Below are 24,863 nucleotides of genomic sequence, written 5' to 3' on the forward strand. Positions count from 1 at the left end.
AAAATCATGGTTTTCAGTTATGATTCCTAAAAGTTAGAATAATCCTTCCTCACTTGTAAATCACCTAATCCTATTTGCTTTACTGTGGTTTTATTGCAACACTGAACCAGCTTTGTTTCGTTCAAGCGCAGGATTTGTAAATAACTAATTATAGCCTTGTTTCTTCCCCTTGAAGCATTAACATTTGGCACCTTGGAGAACAGCCCCTTTTTAACTACCAGACAGTTCAGGGGAAGCAGTGGACTCGGTCTCAACGCAGTAGGGTACTGCTGACAAGCTCTCTTGGACCACTTCACCTCCTGCTCTTGAAACAGCAATCAGATGAGCCAGAGGGCAACTTTAGGAAAATATTTTTCTCTAGTAGCAGTAACATCTGCCTCCTTGGCAGCCTCCACTGGCAGTTGTGTTGGAAGCTGTGGGTTTGCCCCTGGCCCTGCCGCGTATTTACATTGCTGAGAGGTTATCCTGAGCTCCGCTGGATCCTGTTACCTGATTTTCTTTTGTTCTGTCATCTTCCCTCTCTGATGCTTCAGCTGCTTAACTCTTTATGGGTAACATGTAAAGCAAAAATTGTGTGCTGTATGAGATGAAAGGTATTTGAAAGTATTAACTGGTAAATTCCTTTTTGATTGGAGATTCAGCTTTTCTGATCTGTTTAGCTATATTTACTTTGCTTCAGCCTAGGCAATTTCACCATCGCAGTCTGAGCTTTTGAAGGTGCCGCTCTCCACGTTCGTGTCTTCCGCTCTGCATCAAATTCCCTTTGATGCTCTTATTTTTCCTGCAATTTACTCTCCACTTTTGAGTGACTGATTTTTGACTGGTGCTTCATTTCAGTGGAATGATGTTGTTATAAAGACAATTATAAAGTAATTGGCACAGGCATATCAATATTTATTGAAATACTGAAAAAAAAAAATTCCATTGGTGATGAGAAACTCCTGGCAAGAACTGACATGACAATATGTATTTCACCGATACAGTAAGAGAACTTCAACTTCAACAAGTAACTCACTGCACATTCTAAGAGTTGCATGGATTCAAATCCAAGGCAGCTGCAGAACATCTGTAATACAAATAGTCAGACTTTACAGATTGTCTGTTTACAAACACAGAACAACTATAATAAACCAGCCAAAGCCAAACCCTTTGAATTTTAGTCTGCTTTTACTAATATGTCCTGTAATCAATAAGGCAGTCAGAAGTAAATGCCTGGTTGCAAAGTAGTTAACAATTAACGTGAAGGGGTGATTTTTGGTGATTTTTGTTTTGTTTTGTTTTGTTCGGTACTTTGGGCAATCTGGTGGGATTCTTGGAACCGCAGATGTGGGCAAATATATGTTAGTATAACTGAAATTGTTTCCATTAAACTCTATGAAAAATTGTTCTTTTCTTCCACATCCTTCTCTTAACTCTTTTGTCCTGTATATAGATAATGGTGCTATGAGTACAGCTAGGAACATTTTTTTAAGCTTTTTTCTTAATATTCAGGAAGATTCACTGTAGCTTTTCAACAGGAAAAAAAAGAAAAAATACAGAATGCAAACACTTGAAATGTGCTTTGCTTTTCTTTCAAAAACGAAAGAATGACCACATTTATCTTGTACACTTGGGTAAATGTATTTCACAGCCACTGTCAATTGCCACCCGCATCTTACTTTCTGTTAATTTAGTTTGTCTGAAGGAGAATGCTGTTATTTAAATAATGCTTGCACATCTGCTGTGTGGGATGACTAAGGGAGCTGTGCTTGGTTTGCTTTTGGTCCGTACAACAGTACGTGTGTTCTGTGATAGAAGACAGGCATCTAGGAGTTGCAGACACTAGGCTTTGCTGTGTTTGTACCCTATGCATGGAGAGAATATTAGAGCGAATTAATACAGGTGATTAAAATAGTGTGCTTTGTACTAATGCAGATGTAATAACTGATGTCTTTGGTATACAGTGTATGAATGGTTGGAAAAAAGTAAGAGAAATGCACCTTTTCAAGTTCACATGAAACAGAAAAAGTTATAACTCACATAATTTACAATAGATTTAAATAAACTACATTCAGGATTATGAAGATTTACAGACATTTAATCAAGCGAATGATTTTAATTTGTAAAGACCCTTGTATGTCCCTGAACTATGTTCCACTAACTTGAAGACATGCTACAGTAAACACATATATTTGGCTTCTTCATTCTGGCTATATCTTATATAAAGATGAAACCAAAGAACAATAAATTAGCATCATAATTGTCTACAGTGAAAACTATCATATACAATATAAATAAACTATTCAAAAGCCAGTAATCTTCATGAAAAAAATTAAAGAATTAGGATATTGTACAGTTTCTACAAGTGATTGTGCAGCCAATAATCTCAAAAATTAAAGTCAAAATGAAATACCCCTATTGATTTTAGTGTCTCACGACATACAGTAATTAAGTACTGGTAAAATAATTACCAATTTAAAAGAAATAATAAGGAATAACTGCTCTGCAATTTTATCACAGTTTTTTCCCCACAGGACCTAAAGAATGTAAACACTATGTTTTTGTTAATGTTAGAGATTAATACTTTATTTTAAACTTATGTTGATCCACACCTGCACAGTTATCTTTAAGGGTAATGAAATAAGGCAAGACTCATAACTGTGGCATTAAATGTTAATACTGATATCTTCATCTGGACAGAGAGAGAATTGTTTGTTCTTCTCTAATATTTGTTCTGCAGCAGACTTTGGCCTACATAGACATAGCAGTATCACTCTTCTTTCTTTGCGTAAAAGATGTGTATTACCTAACTTTAAAAGAAAAAGTTTCATCAGATTTTGGACGTTTCAGTTGAAATTTAGTTTCTTAATTACCGGCAATTTTAAAGACCATTTCTTAACAAGCTCCATGGCATCATCAGCTCATACAATTTATTTTTCTATTTTTGCAGCACTAAATGCAGGTTTTGGTTTTTTTTTTTTTAACATCAGTATTTGGTGTCCTAAACAGTTTGGGGTTTTTTTGGTCAGAGAAGCTGTTGTTTGTGATGGCTAAAATATCACCATTCCCTTTATTTGGAAATGGCCATGAATATATAGCAGAGCCATATTTTAGCCACTGCCCTAGTTAAGTATATAGTTGAATTGGCTAATTTGTTTTTGGAATATTTATTTTAGCTATTTAATAGCTACCCGATAACAGTAGTAGAAGAGGGATACTGCCTGATAGAACAACATGAACACGTGACAAAACAAACTTTAGAACATAGTAAGAATGCCAAGCTAACTGGATAACAGACTCTTCCTATTAATGATTTGCAGGCCTGAGAGACCGACAGTCACAACCAGCCTCTTAGGATCTGGTGGCGACACTACATAGCACTTGGCCTACGCCAGCTCTGTCTTACAGATTGTTGAATGGATGCCACATCATTTATCACAGAAGTAGTAAGTGTTGGGTCCTTGGAAGGATGACAGAAGAGGCTATAGATGCAGTTTTGCATCTATTATAAGTCCTGCTATACAGTGAAGGAATTTAGTGCACTCAAATTCCCCACTATCTTAGCTCGATAATAGGATCAGTTTTTTTTTTTCTAAGTTTCTTCATATTGGCAATCAGCAGAGTTAAATATACAAGGATCATTCTGTCCTTTTTCATGTCGACATTGGTGATGGTATCCACTTGGTAAGTTCACTCCAGTATAAAGTCCTAGATAGATTCCTTTGGGGATGTGTAGCATATGATTCACAGTTTGCAATACAAATACCCTGATACATCACTTATTTACTATTAGTATTTGATTATTATACCATTTTGCAAAGTCTTAAAACCACGTTTTAATTAGTGTTGCTTGGAGCAGTTCAGAATATTTTTTTTCCTTGAAAGCAGAAGCTCTAATGGGTATAATTTATGCTCTCTTTGCATGCAGCATTTCAATGAGAAGGTTATTACATGGCACATCCCCGTTCAGGTGTTTGTAGTAGAGGTATTCTTCGGCCTGCATACTGATGGCCCGGATTTCTGGTAGTCGCAGGAGAAGCTGCCCAAATTTGTCTGTTTGCTGTGGGTAATTACACATTGTATAGTCCAGCAGAGCAGCATTCACTTGTTCCTGAACACCTTCCACAAGCTGGAAGTTCTCAAGATTTTTGACATCTAAATGATAATAAAAAAAAAATTACAACAATTCAGTTCCATTTTAATTTTTGTTTATGAAGGCAGTGTTTCACTAAATGGATGTATTTTTTTTTCCTCCTGACAAAAGCAGACTTTACAAGCTGCTGAATATTCAGTGAACCCTTTTGCCAACTTTCCTGGGAAAATGATCACAAAAGAGCTTTAGCAGAGCGTCTTGTTGAAATTCTGCATATACCTCAAATCAATTAGACACCAATGGAGTCTGAGCAAGGTCAGCTCTTTTCATAGCTTACGAAAAGAAAGGTTGAGGATTCCTAAAGTAGAAGACCATAATATATTGCTAGCAAATGAGTCCCAAGAGGAAGCCCTATCTTTAACCTAGTATGTTACACAATTCATATAATTCTGTATTAATTTTTCTGACCCAAGGTGAAATCTGTGTCCAGGGTATGATGTAGTTAATTCTAATAAAAAGTGACAGGGTTCTTGTTTCTGTTTGACATTTTCTAAATGATTCTGAAAGCCTTTGACTTGTCTAGCCTATGTTAATGAACCATCTGGTACACTCCAGTGACTGCCAAAATAATCTTCCCTACTAGAAACTCTCTAAAATATATATTTCACTGACTAATGATCTTTATAAAATGAAATCATTGTCCTTTGGGTGGAATACCAGATAAGAATTGTGCCCTTTAACCTGAATATGGTTTCTGAAATCCAATGCTGATTTTTTTTTTTTTTTTTTGTATTGGACAACAGGGGCATTTACATCAGTAAGGTAGGTACAGTTTGTTCGCTCTCTCTCTCTGTGATTATCTTCTGTTCCTATACAGCAAGTTCAAGCTCTAGAAATGCTGTTCAGAGATAAATTCCAGTATGCTAACTCCTCATTATTTGCTTCCCTGTGTAAAAATTACTCAGATGATATTGTCCTTCAACATGTCTGGAGAATGCAGAAGTTATTCTAAAGCTTGTAAATTAGAGTGCTTCTGTAATGCAGAAAGAGTGAAGTGATCAAAGTGCTCTTGCTGGGAGAACTTGTTTTGGTTGGTGTTTGATCATTTATACCATCACTAGATTACTGTAACACAATTTCTTGTAGTGCAAAAGCATGATGTTACTGAGCATAGCTATGCTGGTAAGTCACTTTGAATAAAAGACAAATCTGCTCTTCTATGGATGTTCTTGGAGCACAGGAGATGGGGAATTTGGCAGAATTTTGTTCATTGTAAATGCCAGCCTTTGATTGGAGAGGAAATGAGTGTTTTCCTTTGAAAAACAGGAACACACGTTGGTCCCCCAATCTGTCAGCAGCCTGAGAGTCTGTGTAAATTGGGTCTCACTGTATCTTTTCCTATAAGTGCTTTAAATAGAGCAAATATTGGTTCCTGCACATAACTGTGTGCTGGAACATGAGGGAAATAGTTGGTGGAGACAAACATATTCTTCAGGACGAGAGAAGAGGAAGGATGCCAAAGATCCCAAAAGCAGCCCAGGGCAGCACGCACAGCCTCCAGGGCCTGAGTTACAGGCTTTGAGCAGGAGCCTCTCTGGAGCATGCTGGCTGCCGGCTGCACTTCAGATTCACTCTTGCATGAGCTGGGGTGAGTGTTTCCTGCTGTGGTTCTTACTTTCCTGTCCCAGTTTCACTGTGGAAATGAAGCAAGTGGCTCCTGGATTTGTGCTGCTTGTTTGGGAACTGAGGACATGACCTCTGTCTGAATTTTGCTAGCTGGCTGAAGCAACTCGCTAGCAATATTTAAATTATGACAGCTGTACAACAAGAATTGTCTGAATTTTGCGTTATTCAGAGTGAGGACAACTGGAAACTTCAAAGCTGCTATGCCTGGTCCCTTAGCTATTCAAAGTTTTTTTGCCAGAGTCTCTAGAGGTCTTTGGATAATGATGTTTTCATGTATTGCACTGGACATTTTCTCATACAAAATATAGCTGTTTATTATTTTACATACCTACATAAAACTCCCAAGGTACTTTGTAGTGAGTGTAACCTGGTTTAAAAACTGGGTGTTCTAAGCATATTTTTATAAAGTTAAGAAAAGAATAGTATCAACTATCACAATTATTTTAAATAGGTTGCTTTCAGATGCAAAATGCAACCATGAATGTTTAGAACATAAGAATTTCCCACAAAACCCAGGGACTATGCTGGATATTAAACTGTGTTAAACAAGATAAAATGTATAATGATTTCAGAACCAGTATTTCAAACTTTTTTTCCCTGTTAAAAATAACTTTAAACATAAGGAAGTTTTAAAAACCATTAGCTGATTCAACCCCCTTTGAGTTTAAAGGGCGTCCTTCTGTTGTTGTCTGTTTTGAATCACACTGTGAGATGAATTTGTGCTGGCTTCTTGGAAAACCAGGTTCATTCTCATTTTTGCTCTGTCTAAATGTTACTGTATGGAATATATATTTACTGTCAGCATCATAAAAACAATTTTTACAAAGATCAAGAACACAATCTGAGAATTGCAAGTTTTCTGTATTTTCCTGCAAAAGTGCTGAATTCAATGCATGTTCTATAGAGATGCATTCTGTCTTCAGCTGTACTGATATCATATTCCAAATCAAAAGGAGGCATAACATTTTATCTATATTGCCCCTGTATACAGAATCAGTGGCTTCTGGCAGTAGGTGTACCCGTGTGTTGTATAAGTGTTTCTATATGCTTGTCAGCCATATGGCCTGGCTGAATTGCATGGAAGCTACACAACTACAGGGGAAGAAGGTCTGTGTTGGGTTTTTTTCTCATTTTAGTAGACAGTTCTTTAAATACTCATATGTGGCAACTTAAGCACTGAAGTCAGATGTGAAAACAAGTCCAGTTAACACTGATAGTAAACAAAAAGTAGTTCTGGGGCTTCTATACCACATCCAGCTTGTATTTCCTCTACATAAATGCTTGATATTTGTGGTGAGGCTCAGTGCTTGTAAACAAATCAGTTAACCAGTAAAAATATGTAGAATTTTCCTGTCTGTTTCTATAGTGAATCAGATATTCATAGGCCAAATGACTGCATCACTACACAATTCATCTGTGTGTAGCAATCTCCACGACTGCAATCATAATAGTGGGGACGTAGAGGCAATCTGATGACCAGATATATATTTTGGAGCGAGTCTTCATGTAGTAACCATGATTTTTGGATGCAACTTTTGATAAGTGCTCTCATCTCATGTACATTAACAATAAATGCTGCAGTAAAGCAAACAAGACAAATTGAACAGAGAGAAGTCAAAGGATATGTGCTGAGACCACTGTGTAAAGCTCCATTATCATGTCTCAAGCTCTTGTATGAGATATATTGTATATTGTTATATCTTTGTATATACCTTTGTATATGAGGTATATCTTTGTATATTGTTAAAAAAGAGGTTTGCCCAACACATAGTTGCAATATAAATTACACAGAAAATCACAAGCTCTATCTCTAATAAAGATGAGTAACAACAAAGGAAAACATGTGAATATTACTTCTAGCAGCTCCAAGTTCTGCAGGTAGAACAAGAAATGCTATACAGTTCTCACTTCTGGTAGTTAGTATTTAGTTGATAGTGATACAAATATTACTAAATAACAACTTCAGTTTGTAAGTAGATGGTTTTCCTGTGCTTTGGATTTGGTTTTGTTCTTGGTATTTATTATATAACTCTGGCTAAAGGTACGTGATTTAGTTTTCCAAGTATTTTCTTTTTGATAAAGATCCTTTGAATGCGAATGAGTTAATTTGGTGAAATATCCAGAAATCCTGGTGTAAGTCTGCTGAAGGCAGTGGTGTACAATAAGCATGAAATCTGCTACTGATGTGTACAACATAACAGTCATTTACGCTTTCATGTACTTCTTCATTCCTGTCTGCTTTTTAGAATTGGAATGTCTCTTACCAGTCTTTACATCGGTTAGTAACAATTTAAAGTACACATGTTTAAGCTTAATGCAAGAAATCATTTTGCAAGGTTTAGATGCTTGTAAATTAAATGAGTAAGAATAGGTCCCCCCCTCCCACCCACACACCCTTTAAATCCTAGCAGCTAGAAAAAGTGTTTTGTGTTTCTACAGTGAGTATCAGTCTCTTATCTCTTCTACTTTATTCACTCAGGGACTAATTACCAACTTTTTACATGAAACAGCCTTACTGTGAGCTCACAGTGGGGCACACATCTTTTTTCTATCCTTATTGGAAAGTAAACCCTTAGGTCTTCTGGAATATATTATATGTTTTACAAGAAATAGCAATTGCTTTTCTGTCAAACAAAGAATTTTTGTTCTCTATAGCTTACTTTTGACGATTAAGACAAAACAGTATTATAGTGTGTCAGGATCTGCTCTGCAGTCACAGTAAAGATCTGCCAGTATTCCCAGAAATCCCCCCATTTTAACTATTTTCTACATCTGCTATAAAGCTGTGCATTAAGCTGAAACTGCATACAACATTCAGCCTGAGGAGAACACTTTTGCATATTTTCCCCAAAAATGGGTCTGGTCTTTAGAGGGGGGAAATATTTAGGTTTCAGAGAGATTTTCTTCCTCTCATATTCCAAACATGAAATACTGAAGATTTGGTGGTCTACTAATCTGTAGAGAGCTTCCCTTGGTCTGGGAATTTTGGAAATAAAAATGAAACAGAATGAGAGATTTAAATTTGAAAAATAGTAACTCCTTAGGAACAGCATAAATATTTCCCAAAGAAAGCCGGTTAAATTTTACTGCTCTCGTCTTTTATCAGATACTCTTTCTCAACGAAGAGGTGCATGCACACACAGCTCGGCTGCCTCTCTGCATTTTGCCACATTGCAAGTCCCAGTATTGCAAGGATGAAATAAGGTTGTGTTTAGGCTCTCCATGGGGAAAAAAATTTCTCACTTTTATAGGACTGGAAAGAGTCTTACAGATACTCCAGGTAATAGCACTTGATACCAGCCCAGAGCTGAGCTTCCTCACCATGAATGGGCTGATGAGCCCCATCATTTAAAAACTCTATTAAAACCCAATTGGTCCCAAAGCTTAGCAGCTCTTTGGAATGACTGTTAAATGTGCAGGTAAAATACGATGTCTTCCAAACTCTAGTGATGGTATTTTTGGCCAGGATGGCTTTTAGGCTCATCCGCTGAGAGGTTTGTCTGTTCTTTCCAGACAGACTGCATGGCCTAATGAGCAGCACTGCCTCTGCGTAGAAACATGCTGTTTTACCAGAGAAAGATACAATGTGCCTCTTCAGCCCGAAGTTGAAGTTTCCGTCAAGGTCTTTTGTGTGAAGCCAATTCCTGCTTGACCTTGAAGATGGAATATGTTAATTCTGATGAAGGTTTTTCCCCCAGAATAATTCAAAGAAGAGGGACTACCCAGGATGGAGGTGACATTACCAAACCTTTCCCTATATAAACACAGCTTTTTCCAGGGTTTTTCCCACTTTCTGCTAGCCTTGCAAGCCCTCCAGGTTATGAGACTTAAAAGACAGGTAGATTTTGACATGTGATAAAAATTTTTCTGAGGGCAAGGGTAGTAATGGTTGATAAAGTGCCAATCTCTGAAAATTACCCACAATTCTCTTTCACTGAAACTAATGGCAACAACAGCAGTTCCATATAGCACATCTGTCATGAAGGCAGACGTATGCCATTCTATAGCTAAGCCTTCTTGACAGACAAAATGCTATAATGAAGGAAGATTTATGGTAAAGATAAGCTCCTTACTGCAAAATTCTCCTCAGTTTTATTACAGCAGAATTGTGCTGAATATTATTTACTTAGAAGTCACGGGAAACAGTTTTTGATAGATGTGTTTGTTAATCAGTTGTAAGGCACTATATTTAGCATTTTCCAAACCTTGAAAAACCTTTACATTATAACAACAGAAACCACTTTTATTTTCTTAAGGCTTCCAAGTCCAAACTGAATGCATACAAAACTTCTGTCTTTAGAAGGATTCTTTTTTGGCAGTGGTTAAGCTGTCTGTAACAGTACAATGATTATCTCTGTTTATTGGGGTCATAAATTAATTTTAATTTTCAGTTGAACATAATATCAGATAATGGGTACATTGTTTTGAAAATCTTGATTAAATTCTTGTATAGCAATGTGTTTCATTCACACCTAAGTACTGGGCAAAATGATATATATTTTTAAAGTGAGATTAAGATGTTTATGAGAGAACAAGCTGTAATTCTTAGTCTGAATCCTATTTCATCCCCTCAGTATTCAATCTTGGTGGACCTTTGGTGTGTTGCAGAACAACTCAGACTCAACTAAAACATATTTTGGTGGTGTTTTATAGTGGTAAGCTTCTTTCTAATGCTTTTTAAAATATTGAAGTGTATTTTCCTGTTCCAAAAAGATTGTGAAACAACAGATTCTTACTGAAAATATAATCTCATGATGTCTCTTAAAATCTATGTTTATTGACTTTTGTGAATAATTTTATAATTGCTTTTGCTGCTGTTAGCTCTGCAATGAAAAGGGAGATATAGGGAAATAAGATGGATTCCTCTCCCTGCGCAACTGTGAAATTATTTTACTAAATTTCACTTGTTTCTTTTCTTGCAGTCTCAGTAAAGATAAAAGGCAAAGCCTAATGTGATCTCCCAAATCTTTGACTGGTGTAATTACTGAGTTATCACCCAGGAAAATAAACCAGCTTGACTTTCAACAGCTCAGGCTAAATTTACTGACCTGAAAGTCAAGCAAACAAACAAAATCTCCACCCATTTCTTGTGCTGGCATCCCAGGAACCAACATCCTTATTACTTGCAAATGATGCATACGTGATATGGTGGTCATTGAAACACAATAAAACAAGAACCTGCTAGGCCTCTTTAGAGGAAGAACTGCTCTCAAGTCCTGGCCCAAAGTCCACAGCCAGCTACACCCTTAAATAAAGTCCAGTGTTTCTCACTGAGACTCATGAGGGAAAAGCATGGACAGGTATGGCCACAGAGTCAGGGGTGTGGAGAGCCAGTTGGGATAGCTGGTGGATGAAACTGTGGCCCAGCCCAGAAGGTGCTGGGACAGACCACAGGCACCAAGTCCCAAGCAGTGGTTCTACTGCTGGCGCTTTATCTCAGCCGTGCCTAAACTCCAGTACCACCTCACTTTCTGAAGCTTGCTCTGTGCCTGGAGTTACGCCCCTGCTGATTGCTCCTGCTTTGCATTAGCAATGCAACGTGTTGCTTGTCTCTTGCTCATCTGGGACTGAGGGCAGCCCATCTATTGCCTGAAGGCTTATTCTGTAGGTATTTTAACCCATGTTCAGCATTCATTGATAGGATTAGGTTCCACATGAGAGACTAGCTGCTGCTTTCTTTGAAGATATGACAGAGGAACAGGAATTTGAACAGCACTCGCTCTGTTGTGTTTTCAAGGAAATTCTCCAAGCAACTGGAGTCTCCCACCATGCCAGAGCATGGTCTTGACTATTGCTAGCTACAGGCTGTTCTCAGTGAAGGTGTGCTCCAGTCTTTGGGTTGTAGCTCTGCTGCTGCACTGAAAAAAATAACCCTAGGTGATTTAAGACCAGATTTATAGCCTGCCTTTGTAAGTTGGTGGTGAGGGAGCCTGCCTGGGCTGATGTGACTTTCTGGTTCCTGCTTCCAGGTTTGTTTGCATAGTTGACCTAGTGACCACTTAGGTAAAGGACAGATCAATCCTAGAAAAAAATATCTCAGTCTAAGTCTCTCTTTTCGAGGAAAAAATTGTGTAACCACTACCCTGTGGAGCCATGGTCATATTTGTGTGCTGGCACACATTGATAAACTGGGGCAGAAGGCATTTAGCAAAGGTCTCACAGGTAGACTAAGAAAGAACATAAGTCAAAGCTCACTTTTCCTAACTCCTCACCTAATCCCAGGTTCATATTATATGTCTGTACTAGAAATGTTTGTCTGCTGAATATGCAGTTGGAATAAGCATAGATATGAACAGTAGTATGCTAATTATGCTATCAGCAGGCTTTAAAAATAAGTATATGCTTAAATGCAGCCAATCTACAGCCATAGCACTAGTTTATATCACACTTATCCAGTTACCAGAAAAAAGTATCACATTTGATAAAAGCAGAAACTAGGTTTCTGATAAGAAATAAACCAATTAGAATAAATAGTAAATTTATTGACCCAAATGTTTTTTCCAGCTAATTTCTGAAACATCACTTTAATCTGCAATGAACAATAAAGGATTGTTGGTGTTTTGAGGGAACTGGCTGTCAATGTCGACAATTTGTAGGGTGTGAATATTTTAAGATGTCATAAATATTTATGAAGTTCCTGGGAATGGTGATAGGGACATCATACAAAATCCTTGAAGTTATGGACTGAGGCAGAAAGGGTGTTATATGCAACTTGCAATAGACAGTATGGTATAATGTAGAGAGGAGCAAGAAAAAAGTCTATTATTTAGTTGAGAAGAATCTGAACGTTTAGACAAAAAGAAATGAAAATTTTAGAAAGATTTGCTTTCATCCAGAAAATATTTGCTATGGTTTTGCTTAGACATTTGCAACTTTTCTGAATGTTTGGATTTATTGATTTATTGCACTCATAAGAAGCTTGCACATTATCCATCCTCTCCCTTTCTATCCCTCTCCTGCTACTCATGTACAGTTTAAAATAGGAGCAATGGACCAGATTAATCTCAGAGGTACTTCTACTGCCACCAGTGGAACTACACCAAGGGGTGATATAGTCTTAAAAGAAGAAATATAAATATTTTCTGGAAAAATATTGAATATAAATTTCTACTGATTTTAAAACGCAGAAGTGCAGCTGCCACTGAAACCCTTTTGAGTAGCAGGCTGTATCCTTTTATAAAGCCCATCTGTCTCTGCAGAGTATAAAAAATGCATGATCATAAAAAGCAGTACTCCTTAGGGGAAAAATCTCTCTGTACTAATCTTGTAGTCACTTTACAAAACAGTTTTTAATCCCAAATTTGCATTTGATTTTCAGTCAGGAACTTTTGTGGTTTTTGCAAAGTTTTCTTATTCCATTAGAATAAGATATGAGGTACAGTTTGTTCAGGTGGCAAGTCCAGACTATGAATAAACCAACGTTATCATATGAAAGAGAATTAAACAGGCAGATCCAAGTGGGGATATATTAAGCCAAATTTAAGCTCCAGTAGTTGAATTTAGCCTGCACTAGATGTCTGGTTTGCCTCAGGATATATTCAGCTTTCCAGCTAATCGACTGAGGAAAACTGCCTCAGGTATGATAAAATTTACAAGAGAGCTCAGTCGAATAGCTCTTGTTATAAATACTAGCTTAAAGGCATTCTTCTGGTCTTTGGGATCAGGACAGTATTTGCATTTAATTATTATATTTCAAACTTTTTTGAACTTGGTTAAAAATATTAGACCAGCCAGTTATATCATTATAGTGGTTTCCAAATAAGGGTAGAACTTCATACCACTTTTTTATTACTTAGTGAATTCTGACTGGTTTTATCCTTTTGTTTAGATCCAAAGTCCCACAGGAGCAAAAATTATTAAAATATATTCCCTTTTAAAGAGGGAAATACAAGTTAAGCAAAGTTGTTTTAATGACATGCTGATCTAAGAGGTACAATACTATGACTTTCTGTCAGTGTAATTGACAAATAATTCAGTTTTAAGTCTTCTGCACTATTTTGAGACAAGGTTTAGTATGAGACAATCAACCGATCATCTTTCAGACATTGATTTCAATACCTTATTTTTCACCTCTTTTAGACTTTTAAAGACATGACTTCACTAGTTTTATGTGCCAGTATTTACACTAACAGGTTTTTTTTTCACTGAACTAAGTTGTATCAGTGGAAGCTGATTCTAGTTTAGAAAGAACATGTAAAAGATAATAATCACCGCTGCCTGTGCAAGATATGGGAAGTGGAAATCAGTAAAAAGGAGTCTTTTCTTATATAATTGTGTTGAGATAATATAAAGCATTCATTTAATTGCTCAGTGCTGAAAGCACTACAAAAAAACTACAGTAGCAACAAATATGTAACTTCTATTAGCCAAAATCTGAATTTTACTATTATTGTTTAGAGAAGCTAGACTCTCCTTTGGGCAGTTACAATTATTTACTATGTAAATGTAACTGCAGGCAGCTGATGAGACCACTGATGGTATGCTGAAGCTGTTGTCTTTCAGATGGTCTTTCAATTCCCTATCAAATTAGCATTGACAAAAATTTTGCTGGCTCAGATGAAAAGCACGAATGAGTTTGGTGCCATCATACACATGTGTGTCAGATCACCACCACACCTGACTGCAACAGCCTATGAATTTGCTTAAATGCAATGCACCATGCACTGGTGTTCCTTATTGAGTGACAGCAGAGCTGGTGGCCCTGAGACAGGGCTCCTGCTCTGTTCCCTCTCTCCCTCTGGCTGGTCCAGGCTGCTAGGTATCCTGCTAGGCAGTGGAAAAAAACCCCACTTTGTTCTCCTGTACCTCTCTGTCTTGCTTTCATGGACAGTAAACACAACTAAGGTAAGTAGTTTTCCACTGCAGCATTTCAAATCACATTGTTTCTGACGTTGCCTATTCTGAGAGGAAGTTGGAAATTTCATTGTTTACTGTGACATATGTTTACGCTTAGTTGTGGAAGTGGTTTGGTAAGTGAGGTTGATAGGAGCCCAAATGGGGACATCTGCAACTACACTGACACTCTGCAAGTGTCAGTGCTGGCACACAGGAAACACTGGAGAGGCACCCAAATGTGTGTCAGCCTTTGGACTCTTCTTTCAAAGACTTTGATGTGTATACCACTGTTCTTTTTCCTCATTGCTTACACTTTTAAACCTACAAATATGAAAGCTAAAGAAAAGTCCACCTGAAAGTCCCTCTGGCAACATGGCTACTCGTAGGGTAGAGAAGTGTGGAATAGAGGAAATACTCTTACACCTGCATTTTACTTCTTAGAAGTGAATTTTACTTCTCGGCTATTTCTGATTTCTTGACAAGAAGCCCGATCAGAAATGACTAGAGGCTCCCAGATAAGGTAGTGCCTCAGCACATTTTTAACATTTCAATTGCTCAGTGAGGAACAGCAGAATAAGTCAGGTAAACTCTAGATTTGTGCTCACTGCTCAGTTCAGACTCAAATGTTTGGTCGGATATGGACAAGATGTTTCCATAGACAACATAGTCATAGGTTTAGCATGGAGGAGCATGAATTAAGTGACTCCAGATCCCCGTTAGGCTTTGACTGAAGCTGGCCCTAAGCCTCATGTTACCTGCACAAGGACAGAGGTAGTTTAAGGTCCCCTGATGCCACATGCCAGAAGAAGGAAGTGAGCTTGCCTCTGGCACTGCACGGTGTCAGCTGCGATGGTCTGAAGAGGGGCTTGGGAACATGAGGAAACTCAGTCCCCTGCAAACAGAAGTTTGCTCTTTCCTGCCCTGGCCAGGCTCACCCCACCAGTGACATACATATTCTTAGGGTCCTGGCAACACTCTGCTGAGTCCCTTGATGCTTTATTGAATTAGACTGTGGATTTGCCTTTATTGCTGGCATCTAGAAGGATTTTTAATTCTAGGTCCACCTCCACCTAAATCAACACTTACTAGATTAAGGTTGGTTCTAGCTAAATCTCACTGTGCTCTTCAACACAGAGGTGTTTCCCCATCTGTAGTTATTTTTTTACAGGCAAGACTGTGAACTGCCATTTGGAATGGACTTTCCGTTCTATTTTTCATTTTATGGTAAAAGTTATTCGAGTTAGTCCTATGAAAACTGTAAAAGCAGTTTGCATTTCTTACTTTGAAAGTTAATTTTCCTGAAAGTTATGTCCAGGACAACAAATAGTGCTGTCCTGTAACCTTGCGTCCACGGCAGACAGTGGGATATGCATTTGGCAAGAAACAACTCATGTAAGTACACACGTGCATCCGCCTCGTGCTTTAGTTGAATGGAAATGCTCAGGCTTTCAAATCTAAGATACTCAGCAACAAGCAGTGCATTTATAGCTGTAAATCACCATAGTCTCAAAATGTCAAAGTAACCACTAACTCCTGCAGCAGAACTGCCCACCAGCCCTGCAGGGACTCCTACCCAATTGCAGGAGAAATAGCCTGAAATGCCAAATGACCTGGACATGTTCAAGGCAATACACTCACATGTTTACTGTTCTTGCCTTTCTTCATTTACATTCACTAATTAGAAGTTAATGTGTTCCCAGAGGCAAATAAATATATTTAAACAAAAAATGATACTAATTTTTCCAAACTGTGCATTAAAAAGCAACCCAGTGCTTCTCCTAGTGCATGGTCCTAGGAATACCACTGTAGTATCTCTTTCACCTCTATTCTATCTGTGTGTTTAACACAGAGTTTATTAGTCTGTTCACCTTAATCAAAGTCAGCTTACTTTGACTAGTAAGATATAAACTAGTTCAGCAAAGATTAACACTATTCTTACCACTTCTGTCCAACCAAGCCTAATGAGCTTACAGTTAAGCACAACCCAGCAATACTTTATTTATTTTGATATTCATTTCCTGTGTCAGCTTCAGGTTTTAAAAAACCACACAGATCCTAGCACAGAAAATACAAATCAAGCCTGACATCTGGAAAAAAAAAATCACATACTGGAAAAACTTGACATAGAATCCAGTGGTGTCAAAAATCCTAGATATTTGTTATTTCAAATTCAGACATTCTTCATTTAGACCAAAATAACAGACATTTATAGTGTACCTTACTGCTGGTGACTATTTAACAGCTAGGTGCTCTCACAGCATGGTACTCTTTATGTGCACAGTAATGAAAGTTTGCTATTGATTTTTCTGTAGCTGCTTGTAACTATTATAGTTGATACATCAATAGAAAAGGAAAGCACAATGTTTCACAGGAGGCAGAAAATCAGAGAATACATGATGCTGTACGCAGTAAATCATGGCATAATCTCAAGAATTGATAGATGGTTACTGCTAACTTGAAACCCATGGCTTTCTCTGAAAAGACTAGCCTATAATCGCCCAATATGTTCTAACAGACTGACTGCCCGTAATAGTGGTAAAGGACACAACACAATGTTTCATCTTCAAAATAATGGTTTCCATGAGCCAGGTTGTTTTGTTGTGGTAGAATTTGTTTTGTGTGTTACTGCAGAAGGAGGGAGAAAAGTGTTTTGAATGCGGTTTAGACTAATACTTAAAGGTTGTAGGAAAAAGAAATTTATTTTTGTTTTCAGAAAAGAGCACAGAAGGTTTTTGTTAAAAAAAGAGAACTTGTCATTAATTTTTAACTTGCAAAAGTCTGCAGTTAGTTGAAAAGGAAACGCAAAAGAGCTGATTATTCTTGAGATCAAAATATTGGAGCTGTTTTGTCAAGAAAGGCAAATGCAAGAGAAAATACATTTACCACTGCTGTTTCCAGTTCCACAGCATCCTGAAAGGGAGCCAAAGGCACGTAAGTAATTGAAAACTCTTTTAAGTGTCTGCTTCTCTCTGCTGCATTTTGAGGGACACAATGATCTCTGAATTTTACAGTATGCCTAGTGAATTTTTAGCAGGAATGTTCTTAATTGCTTTGTTCGTTTTTGCTCCCTGGGTCATTTCTGGTAGTTTTATCTATGGTTTCAATTAATTGTGAGGGTCTTTCTTCCCTGTCTCAAAACAGAAAGGGAGGAAGAAACACAGGTTAAGAGCTGGCCAGGTGGAGCACAGTATGCAGTCTAGATGGTACTGCACCCACACTAGACTCTTAGCAATGTTCCTCTCTGAAAGAGTATTTTCAGTGTGCAGTGTTGTTTTCCAACACTTCCTTAGGGGATGTGAGACTGATACCTGTCATTTTCAACCTTGCTGGTGACTCCATGTCACTCCAAATGCCTCCCGGAAGAGACGGACAAGAGGAAAGGACTTTCTCAAGCTACCACTTGCTTGAGATGCTGTTGTAGTGTCATTTCCCATTCTGATGTTGAAATCTTTCCCTTTCTTGAGATGAGACTTTCCTTCACCTGGCAAACAGAGGTGTTGTGCAATATGTTCACAATACATGTCAAACCCTCCCAGTACTGGAGGTGATGCTAAATGTAGGATTTTCCTTTGAATAATCTTATAAAGAACACTTAAAATACGCTTAGGAAGATGGCCATGCACAGATTAAACTTTTGCAAGGCACATGGGCTGTTTTAGGTCTTACTTTTCCAGTTTGTCCCATGCTCAGTGGCTCTGCACAGGACCAGAGCAATACAGAGAACCCCTGCTCTGAGAGGTTCATCCCATCTTGGTAACAGCTTTGACAGAGTTGCAGTTTTCACTCCCCTCCTCTTTCCTACCAGCAGAAGTCATCGGGACACACTCCAAGCCACAAGCTTGGGAAAGAGTTTCTGCACAGTCCCCTTCTGCCTCCCAATTCATGATCACAGCTGCATTCAAGGCTGGGCCATAGAGTTTGTTTCTGAATTTTCCTTCATAGTTTCTTTCCTGTTTGCTTCTATTTCCTCCCTCTCCACCTCTGGGTTAGCTTTGATCACAGTTCCATGGTTTCTCTTTCCTTCCTGGCCTTTTCCCCCTGTTTTCTTGACTCCTTTCCTATCTCAAGCCCTCCGGTCTCTATGTTCCTCTGATCCACATCACTGCTGTCCCTTGTTTCCATTGACCGCTCCTGGCTCCTGCTCTGCCCAGATATCCTCTTCTCTGCTACTCTTCTCCCATCACTCCTGCAGATCATTTCTTTCCCCCTGGCCTTCCATTTAGTTCTTCTGATACTGCTTTTTGTTGTTTCTTTACAGTATTCCACCTATTTTAACTCCCTCAGAGACAGCCATTGCTTTAATATTTCTTCCAGTGTCCAATCTTGCACAAACAGCAAAGGGTTAAGAGAAAGAGGGGAATTTGGCATAATCTACAGTGCATCTCCAGTAAGTGGCCAACAGTCACCCATACTTAACCTTTCAGGTAAGAGCCTGATGTGCTTTTACTGTTAAAAACAATGTGTGTTTTTAACCAAAAATACGTGAGTGGCAGTTTTTAATCTGTACATTCTGGTTTAAAACATTTTTAGTAGGCTGTCTGTTACAGCTGCAAAGTGAATTTAGTTATTATATTCCCTTAGCATGTTTATCATTCAATGAAGCATTTAAGCACATGTTCAGATTAAGACTACAGGTTGGTTTTACTGGCTCCAAGATTAAGGATATTCATCCATTTACCTATATCTTAATATACAGACATTTATTTCCATGATATGCTGGGAAACTTGGCTAACAAAAATAGCCACTGATGTTAAAAGCTTCTGCCAATAGCAGCTACAAAGATTCTACATAGTCCCGTAGTTCCTCTGTTGCATATATAATATATTCCAACTTGCACCTTAAACATCTAAAATGAATATTAAAAATGGGACAGAAATTGTAAAACTATTCCATAAGTAGAGACACATGTAAATGTGGGTTATGTGCAGGTAATTTTTCCCCCTTAGAGAAGCTGTTTAAAAGCCATACTTGCCAGTATTCTACAAACATATTACAGAGGGAAAAAGTGCAGAGCACACTGATTGGGTTATTCTGAAATCCCCACTGTCTCCACACAAAGGCAGCAGAACAGAATACAAATATTGCTTGATACCCATGTTTCTAATTACTTGCGAGATTTGTATCTAACAAATATATGACCTAATTTTCTCTCAAGCATCCAATCCTATTGTTATTTCAAAACCTTGTAAAATATGCATTTTAGAAAAAAAACAACATGAGAAAAAGTACTTGCTGAAGACAGTTAATCTTTTTTTACCATGGTTTGCAGCTGTCAGACAAGCAGACAACATAAACCAGTAATGATCAGATTGGATCAAACTCATGGCTCAAATAATGCTATTGTACTCAACAGTTAGAGAAGAATTTACAACATTTTATGAAACAAGATCAGGACAAATCAACAGTGATAATTAAATTTCCTCTATAATTTAGTGTAGTTTATTCAAAAAACTCAATCAACCATGAAATAGAGGACTATCTGGAATTCCTGGAAAAATTTTATCATTCACATCTCCTACACCCAGGGCTGAGACAAATGATTAAAGATTTATTTATTTATTAAAAATACTGGTTTAATTCTTAACTGTATCTTATAATAATTTATATTTTATTCCTTTTACATTATGTGTTTTTTCCACAAAAAATAATTGATTGTAGATTTCATTAAGATAGACCTGTAACATAGAAACTGTCCTACTTTCTTTCATGCTGCCTGCACGACATGTGGAACCTGCATGGGAAGCTCAATGAAGAAGTGTTTTTAAGAGCAAATGGTTATTTATCAAAGTTGTCACTCCATACATCATCATTTAGCATCTATAAGAAATTTAAGGACCGATTTTTAATTGTTTGGCTTTTCTATGGGTTTTGGCAGATAAAGTGAAGGCAATAGATCTTACTTTTGCTTCCCTATAAAAAAAAAAATCAGAAAAAGCAGGGGGGAAAAAAAAGAGCAGGGCAAAAGAAAATCCTTTTTGACCTGCATGTGCTAAAATGCTAAAAATCACTTCTAAAAATAGTCTCTCAGAATATGAATTTTCTAATTTTTGGCAAAGTTTTAGACCCTAATATGAAAATACAGCAAGGAACTACTTTAATGTTGAGTAATTTATAAAGGAAAGGATCAAATTTTCTCAAAATCTATTCAAGATATTTTAAATCAGATTCCTTTTAACAATGTTCTTTGTTATGGTATCTGTAGATATTTCAAACAATGTTGTTTCAATTTGGTTGTACCTTACATAGTATCTTTAATACTCTGGATTTCACCACTATTTACAAACATAGATAACTACTGTTTTCATTTACCAGGTAGGGTAGTTGAGATATCATTTAAGAGACTTCAAAGCTCCATAGTCAGTAATGGAGTCAGAAGCAGAATTAGAGACAAGAGGATTGATTTCTCTGTTGGGCAATGCTGGCTCCATGAAAGGAAAACAGCCCTCATGAAATGATTCTGAAATGAGATTTTGCTTTACGTCTTAGAGGATTGAAGTAGAAAAGTGGAATGGCTCTTCTAGCAGCAGAGTGGTGTAGCCTGGCTGATTTGCTTGACCCAGAGAAGAGTTAAATATTCCATGAGCAGCCTGGCTATTTAACTGTTCTCCTGGCCCTCATAATCTCTAATTAGAGATTTATCCCTAGTTTTCAAGGCAATGTGGGACATACAGCAGGGAGGGACTATATAAGATTGCTGACAACTGCTCACATTAGAAAATACCAAATTCACACTTGGCAAATGGAGAAAAGTTTGTAAAAGCTGTGAAAACTAGAAGACTCATGAAAAATGTTAACTTCTTGCCTATGAAATTTACTTTCACTAATTTGGGACAAGAAAGGACCCTTATAATCATCATCCTTGCCTCCTTCAACCTTCTGCTCAATGCAAGCCATGGATCTCCATCCAGCAGTTGGACATCAAGTCTATAAATTTTGATTGAGCTGTATCATAATAATTTAGAGAAATGGTCATATTGATTTCAGATTTCAAGAAACAGAGCCTCTGTTATACCCAGAGCTGAGGTCTTCCAAAAGACAGTGATCTTCACGTTTAAATTTGTCTATTTCCAATACAGTTAATCCTAAACTAATGTTACATAGCTAATCCCATAAATATGTTCTCATTGACTTCCATGGGATGTGCACAGGAGCCATTGTTTACTAGACTAAATTTTTAAGGAATACCCTTTTGCCTCATCATACTACATCTTAATTACCACAGCATTTCTTCCTTTGGCCTTCGCGAATGTTGCTGCCAAAATACCCTTCTGAGCCCACTGCTTCCCTACCTTTTTGCGTCTTCCCTTTTCCCTGCCACATTAGACATAATTTGTGTTCACTTTCAAGGTCTTGTGGCTGTTCCTTCCTTACCTATCATCAGTCATTCAGCATCACGAGGTCATCCTCTGCCGCTGACTTGTCTGCAATGCCATCTCCATTTCCTACTCACCACCTTTCCAGACCAAGTACTTTTCTGCTTTCTCCACTCTGCCTCTCATGCTTAATATGCCAGATCTATTTATCCACTTTATATTCCCTCTCAAAACTTTTTGCTGTGACATTTGAAACAAGCCTGGGCTGTAGGTGTGCTGGAATTGTGCCTGTCATCCTTGCATTGTCTGACAGTCAACATCTATTCATCATCACACTGGTAGATTGTATGCTTTAAAAGAGCATTTTAATATATCACCTGCCATTAGTGTTACTGTTAATAAGCTTGTCACAGTGAAAGAATTGCCTAGATGTCTCATTCTGCATTCTCTGGTTTCATCAGCCTATCTGCAGATGAAACGTTTATTTCAAAAAGTCTATTTGAAATACTGTTAGGACAGAAAAAAAAAGAGCAAAAATCCAAGGGGCCAAATATTTTGTCAGAAATTAGTATGTAGAAAAATGTACTTAAATAAATCTTGGTTTTATCTATTAGTCAGCTGCCAGCTAATAAATTATATTCAGTCCTTCCCTTGTTATAAATATATATTGATTAGTTTTAAACTCTGAACTTCAGGATGAGTTATATCTGGTCATTGCTAAACTGCTCTCTTCACTAAGAAAAAAAAAATCCCCAACACCTATTATACTGCATTTAATTAAGACAAGCATCAGCTTTATGTACCATTATTTGCTTCTGCCAAGTCTCTATGGTATAAATATTGAGTAGTCACATCTCCTGAATAGTAATCGATCCGTCCCGAGTTCCAAATGATTACATAAAATTTAGGAAATGTTTCTTTGCCAGTATTATACCCCAATGCTTACTGTAGTTAGACATTAGGGTTGAGATATGAGCCTGGATTTGACAAGCGTTTAGCACTTTTTTTTTTTCTAAATTAAAATGTAATGCAGGGAAGCCTGAAAGCCCTGGCTGAATGCTAATTGTACAGAACCTCTCGACTGCTCACTTACTGGTGTTTACCAGGTACAATCTTGCAAGTACATTTGGGTAACAGAATGGATGAAAGTAAGAAAACTGCCAATGGATTTAATAAAACCAGCTCATAATAATGCATATATACATGTGTATTGTAAGTAACATATATATAAAAAACCAGGTGTAAAATTAGTTATATATTTTCAGACCACCAAAAGTAAAAACAGCTAGAGTGATCACTGAAGAAGACTGCATTAAACCCTAAGTACTGCTTGTCACTGTGAGTAAGAAGTGAACACATTTGTGATGACAAGTCCATCCCTGCATAAGTGCTCCATCACTGGCTTGCCAAGGAAGACTGTCATGTGGTACTTTTCACTTCAAATTCACAGCACCTACTTCAGATCCTGGGACTGAAGGTGTTTTGTGAAGACAAAATAGTGTTATCTGTGAGCTTCTAGGTATCCTGTCAAAGAACCACCAGGCCCATTTTACACAAAGGAGGATAGAGTCCCAGAAAAATACAAGGGTAGGCTCACACCTTCCCGATGACAGCATGAGAATGGTGTCCTGGCACTCTGGATCATCTAGACCACTGTCTCATCTTTGACAGTGACTAGGAGCAGATGCCCTAGGGAGCAGTGTAAGAAGAAAAGCACGGAGCGATACTGCCCTGGAGTAGTTGCTCAGGCTCCAGCAGCTGGAAATTAACAACAGCCAGAAGTAGAAGGTTTTGGATTTCATAGCTTTCAATGGATTTTCCTTTGTTAAGTTCTCCAGGTGACTTTGGTAACCACAAAACTTTTATGCATTCTTTACATCTTGGAGCAAGGAGTGCCAGAGTTAGATAATATGCTGTGCTGAAGAATGAATTATTACATTTTGAGCCAGTCACCTGCTAGTTTAATTAGTTTTGTTCTCATACTAATATATCAGAATGATGGGAGGAGGAAGTAGCTTTTTGGCTAATTCTTGGTAAGTTTCCATTTTCATGGACTGTGCTCTGAAAAGCTAGTGCAGTCTTATTAGACAGAGAATGTAAAAGGCAATTTTATATTTTTTGACAGTATAATGTGATTATTAGGAAGGCTGCAATAAAGATCTACATGCCAAAATTTGCTAGGTTATCCCTTTATGTTGGTATTACACTTAGGTGTCTATAATCCTGCACAAATTGGTTCCAGTCTAATTTTCTGGTCTTGTTTTCTGTTTTCTTTTGGTCTGATAAAACCTCCTGCCTCACTAATTCCTTCATTTCATTCTCCAATTCTTTTTGTTTGTGTGTCCTTAAGCATCATAAACACTACCAAAATTTAATCAATATTCATTTTTATATTGCTTCCAGTGCGTGCTTATACACTTATTTTCCTATCTGCATGATACCCCAAATTAAACCTTCATCAGAAAATGTGGAAGTGAAAATATGTACAGGCCCATGTTTCATCATTGTTTGTTGCTGTATTTTTTCTTATCTTTTCTGTGTATTTAGATTGCAAGCTCACTGAGGCAGAGATTCTGGCTAGCCTGTAAATCTAATAGATCAATGATGTTACATAAAGTATATTACAAAGAGAAATAGCAAATTTAAAATGTTTTTCAGCTCCAGAATGTTGCATAACTACATTGACGTGAGTTACTGGAACCAGGTGAAATGGAGCACAGGAAGGCTTTGTGCTGCTGCTCCTTGGGTGCATGTTTGCAGGAAGCGCTTCTAGTCCTGTGAGCGGTGAGGGTAGAGTCTGCCTCAAAAATGCTTCCTTTCAGTCTTTTTCATCTTCACGAAGATCTTAGCAGGCATGTTTCTTTTCCAGAAGGGCAAATGGTGGAGCCTAGTACCTCCAATGCCTCCTCCCTTCTAAGCTCTGACACTTTAGGAAGACTAAAAGTAAGGAAAGATT

At 37.6% G+C, this 24,863-nt stretch overlaps 1 protein-coding gene across 1 annotated transcript in view; it reads right to left on the bottom strand.

The window, feature by feature from the left end:
- Positions 1-3,886: 3,886 nt before the first annotated feature.
- Positions 3,887-24,863, bottom strand: part of NR5A2 (nuclear receptor subfamily 5 group A member 2) — an 83,279-nt gene continuing 62,302 nt past the window's right edge. The window contains exon 7 of the mRNA XM_074908216.1: positions 3,887-4,134. Coding sequence (XP_074764317.1) covers positions 3,887-4,134 — 248 coding nt within the window. The remainder of the gene's footprint in view (positions 4,135-24,863) is intronic.

The sequence above is a fragment of the Athene noctua genome, chromosome 5 (genome assembly GCF_965140245.1).
Source record: "Athene noctua chromosome 5, bAthNoc1.hap1.1, whole genome shotgun sequence".
NCBI classification, from domain to species: Eukaryota; Metazoa; Chordata; class Aves; order Strigiformes; family Strigidae; genus Athene; species Athene noctua.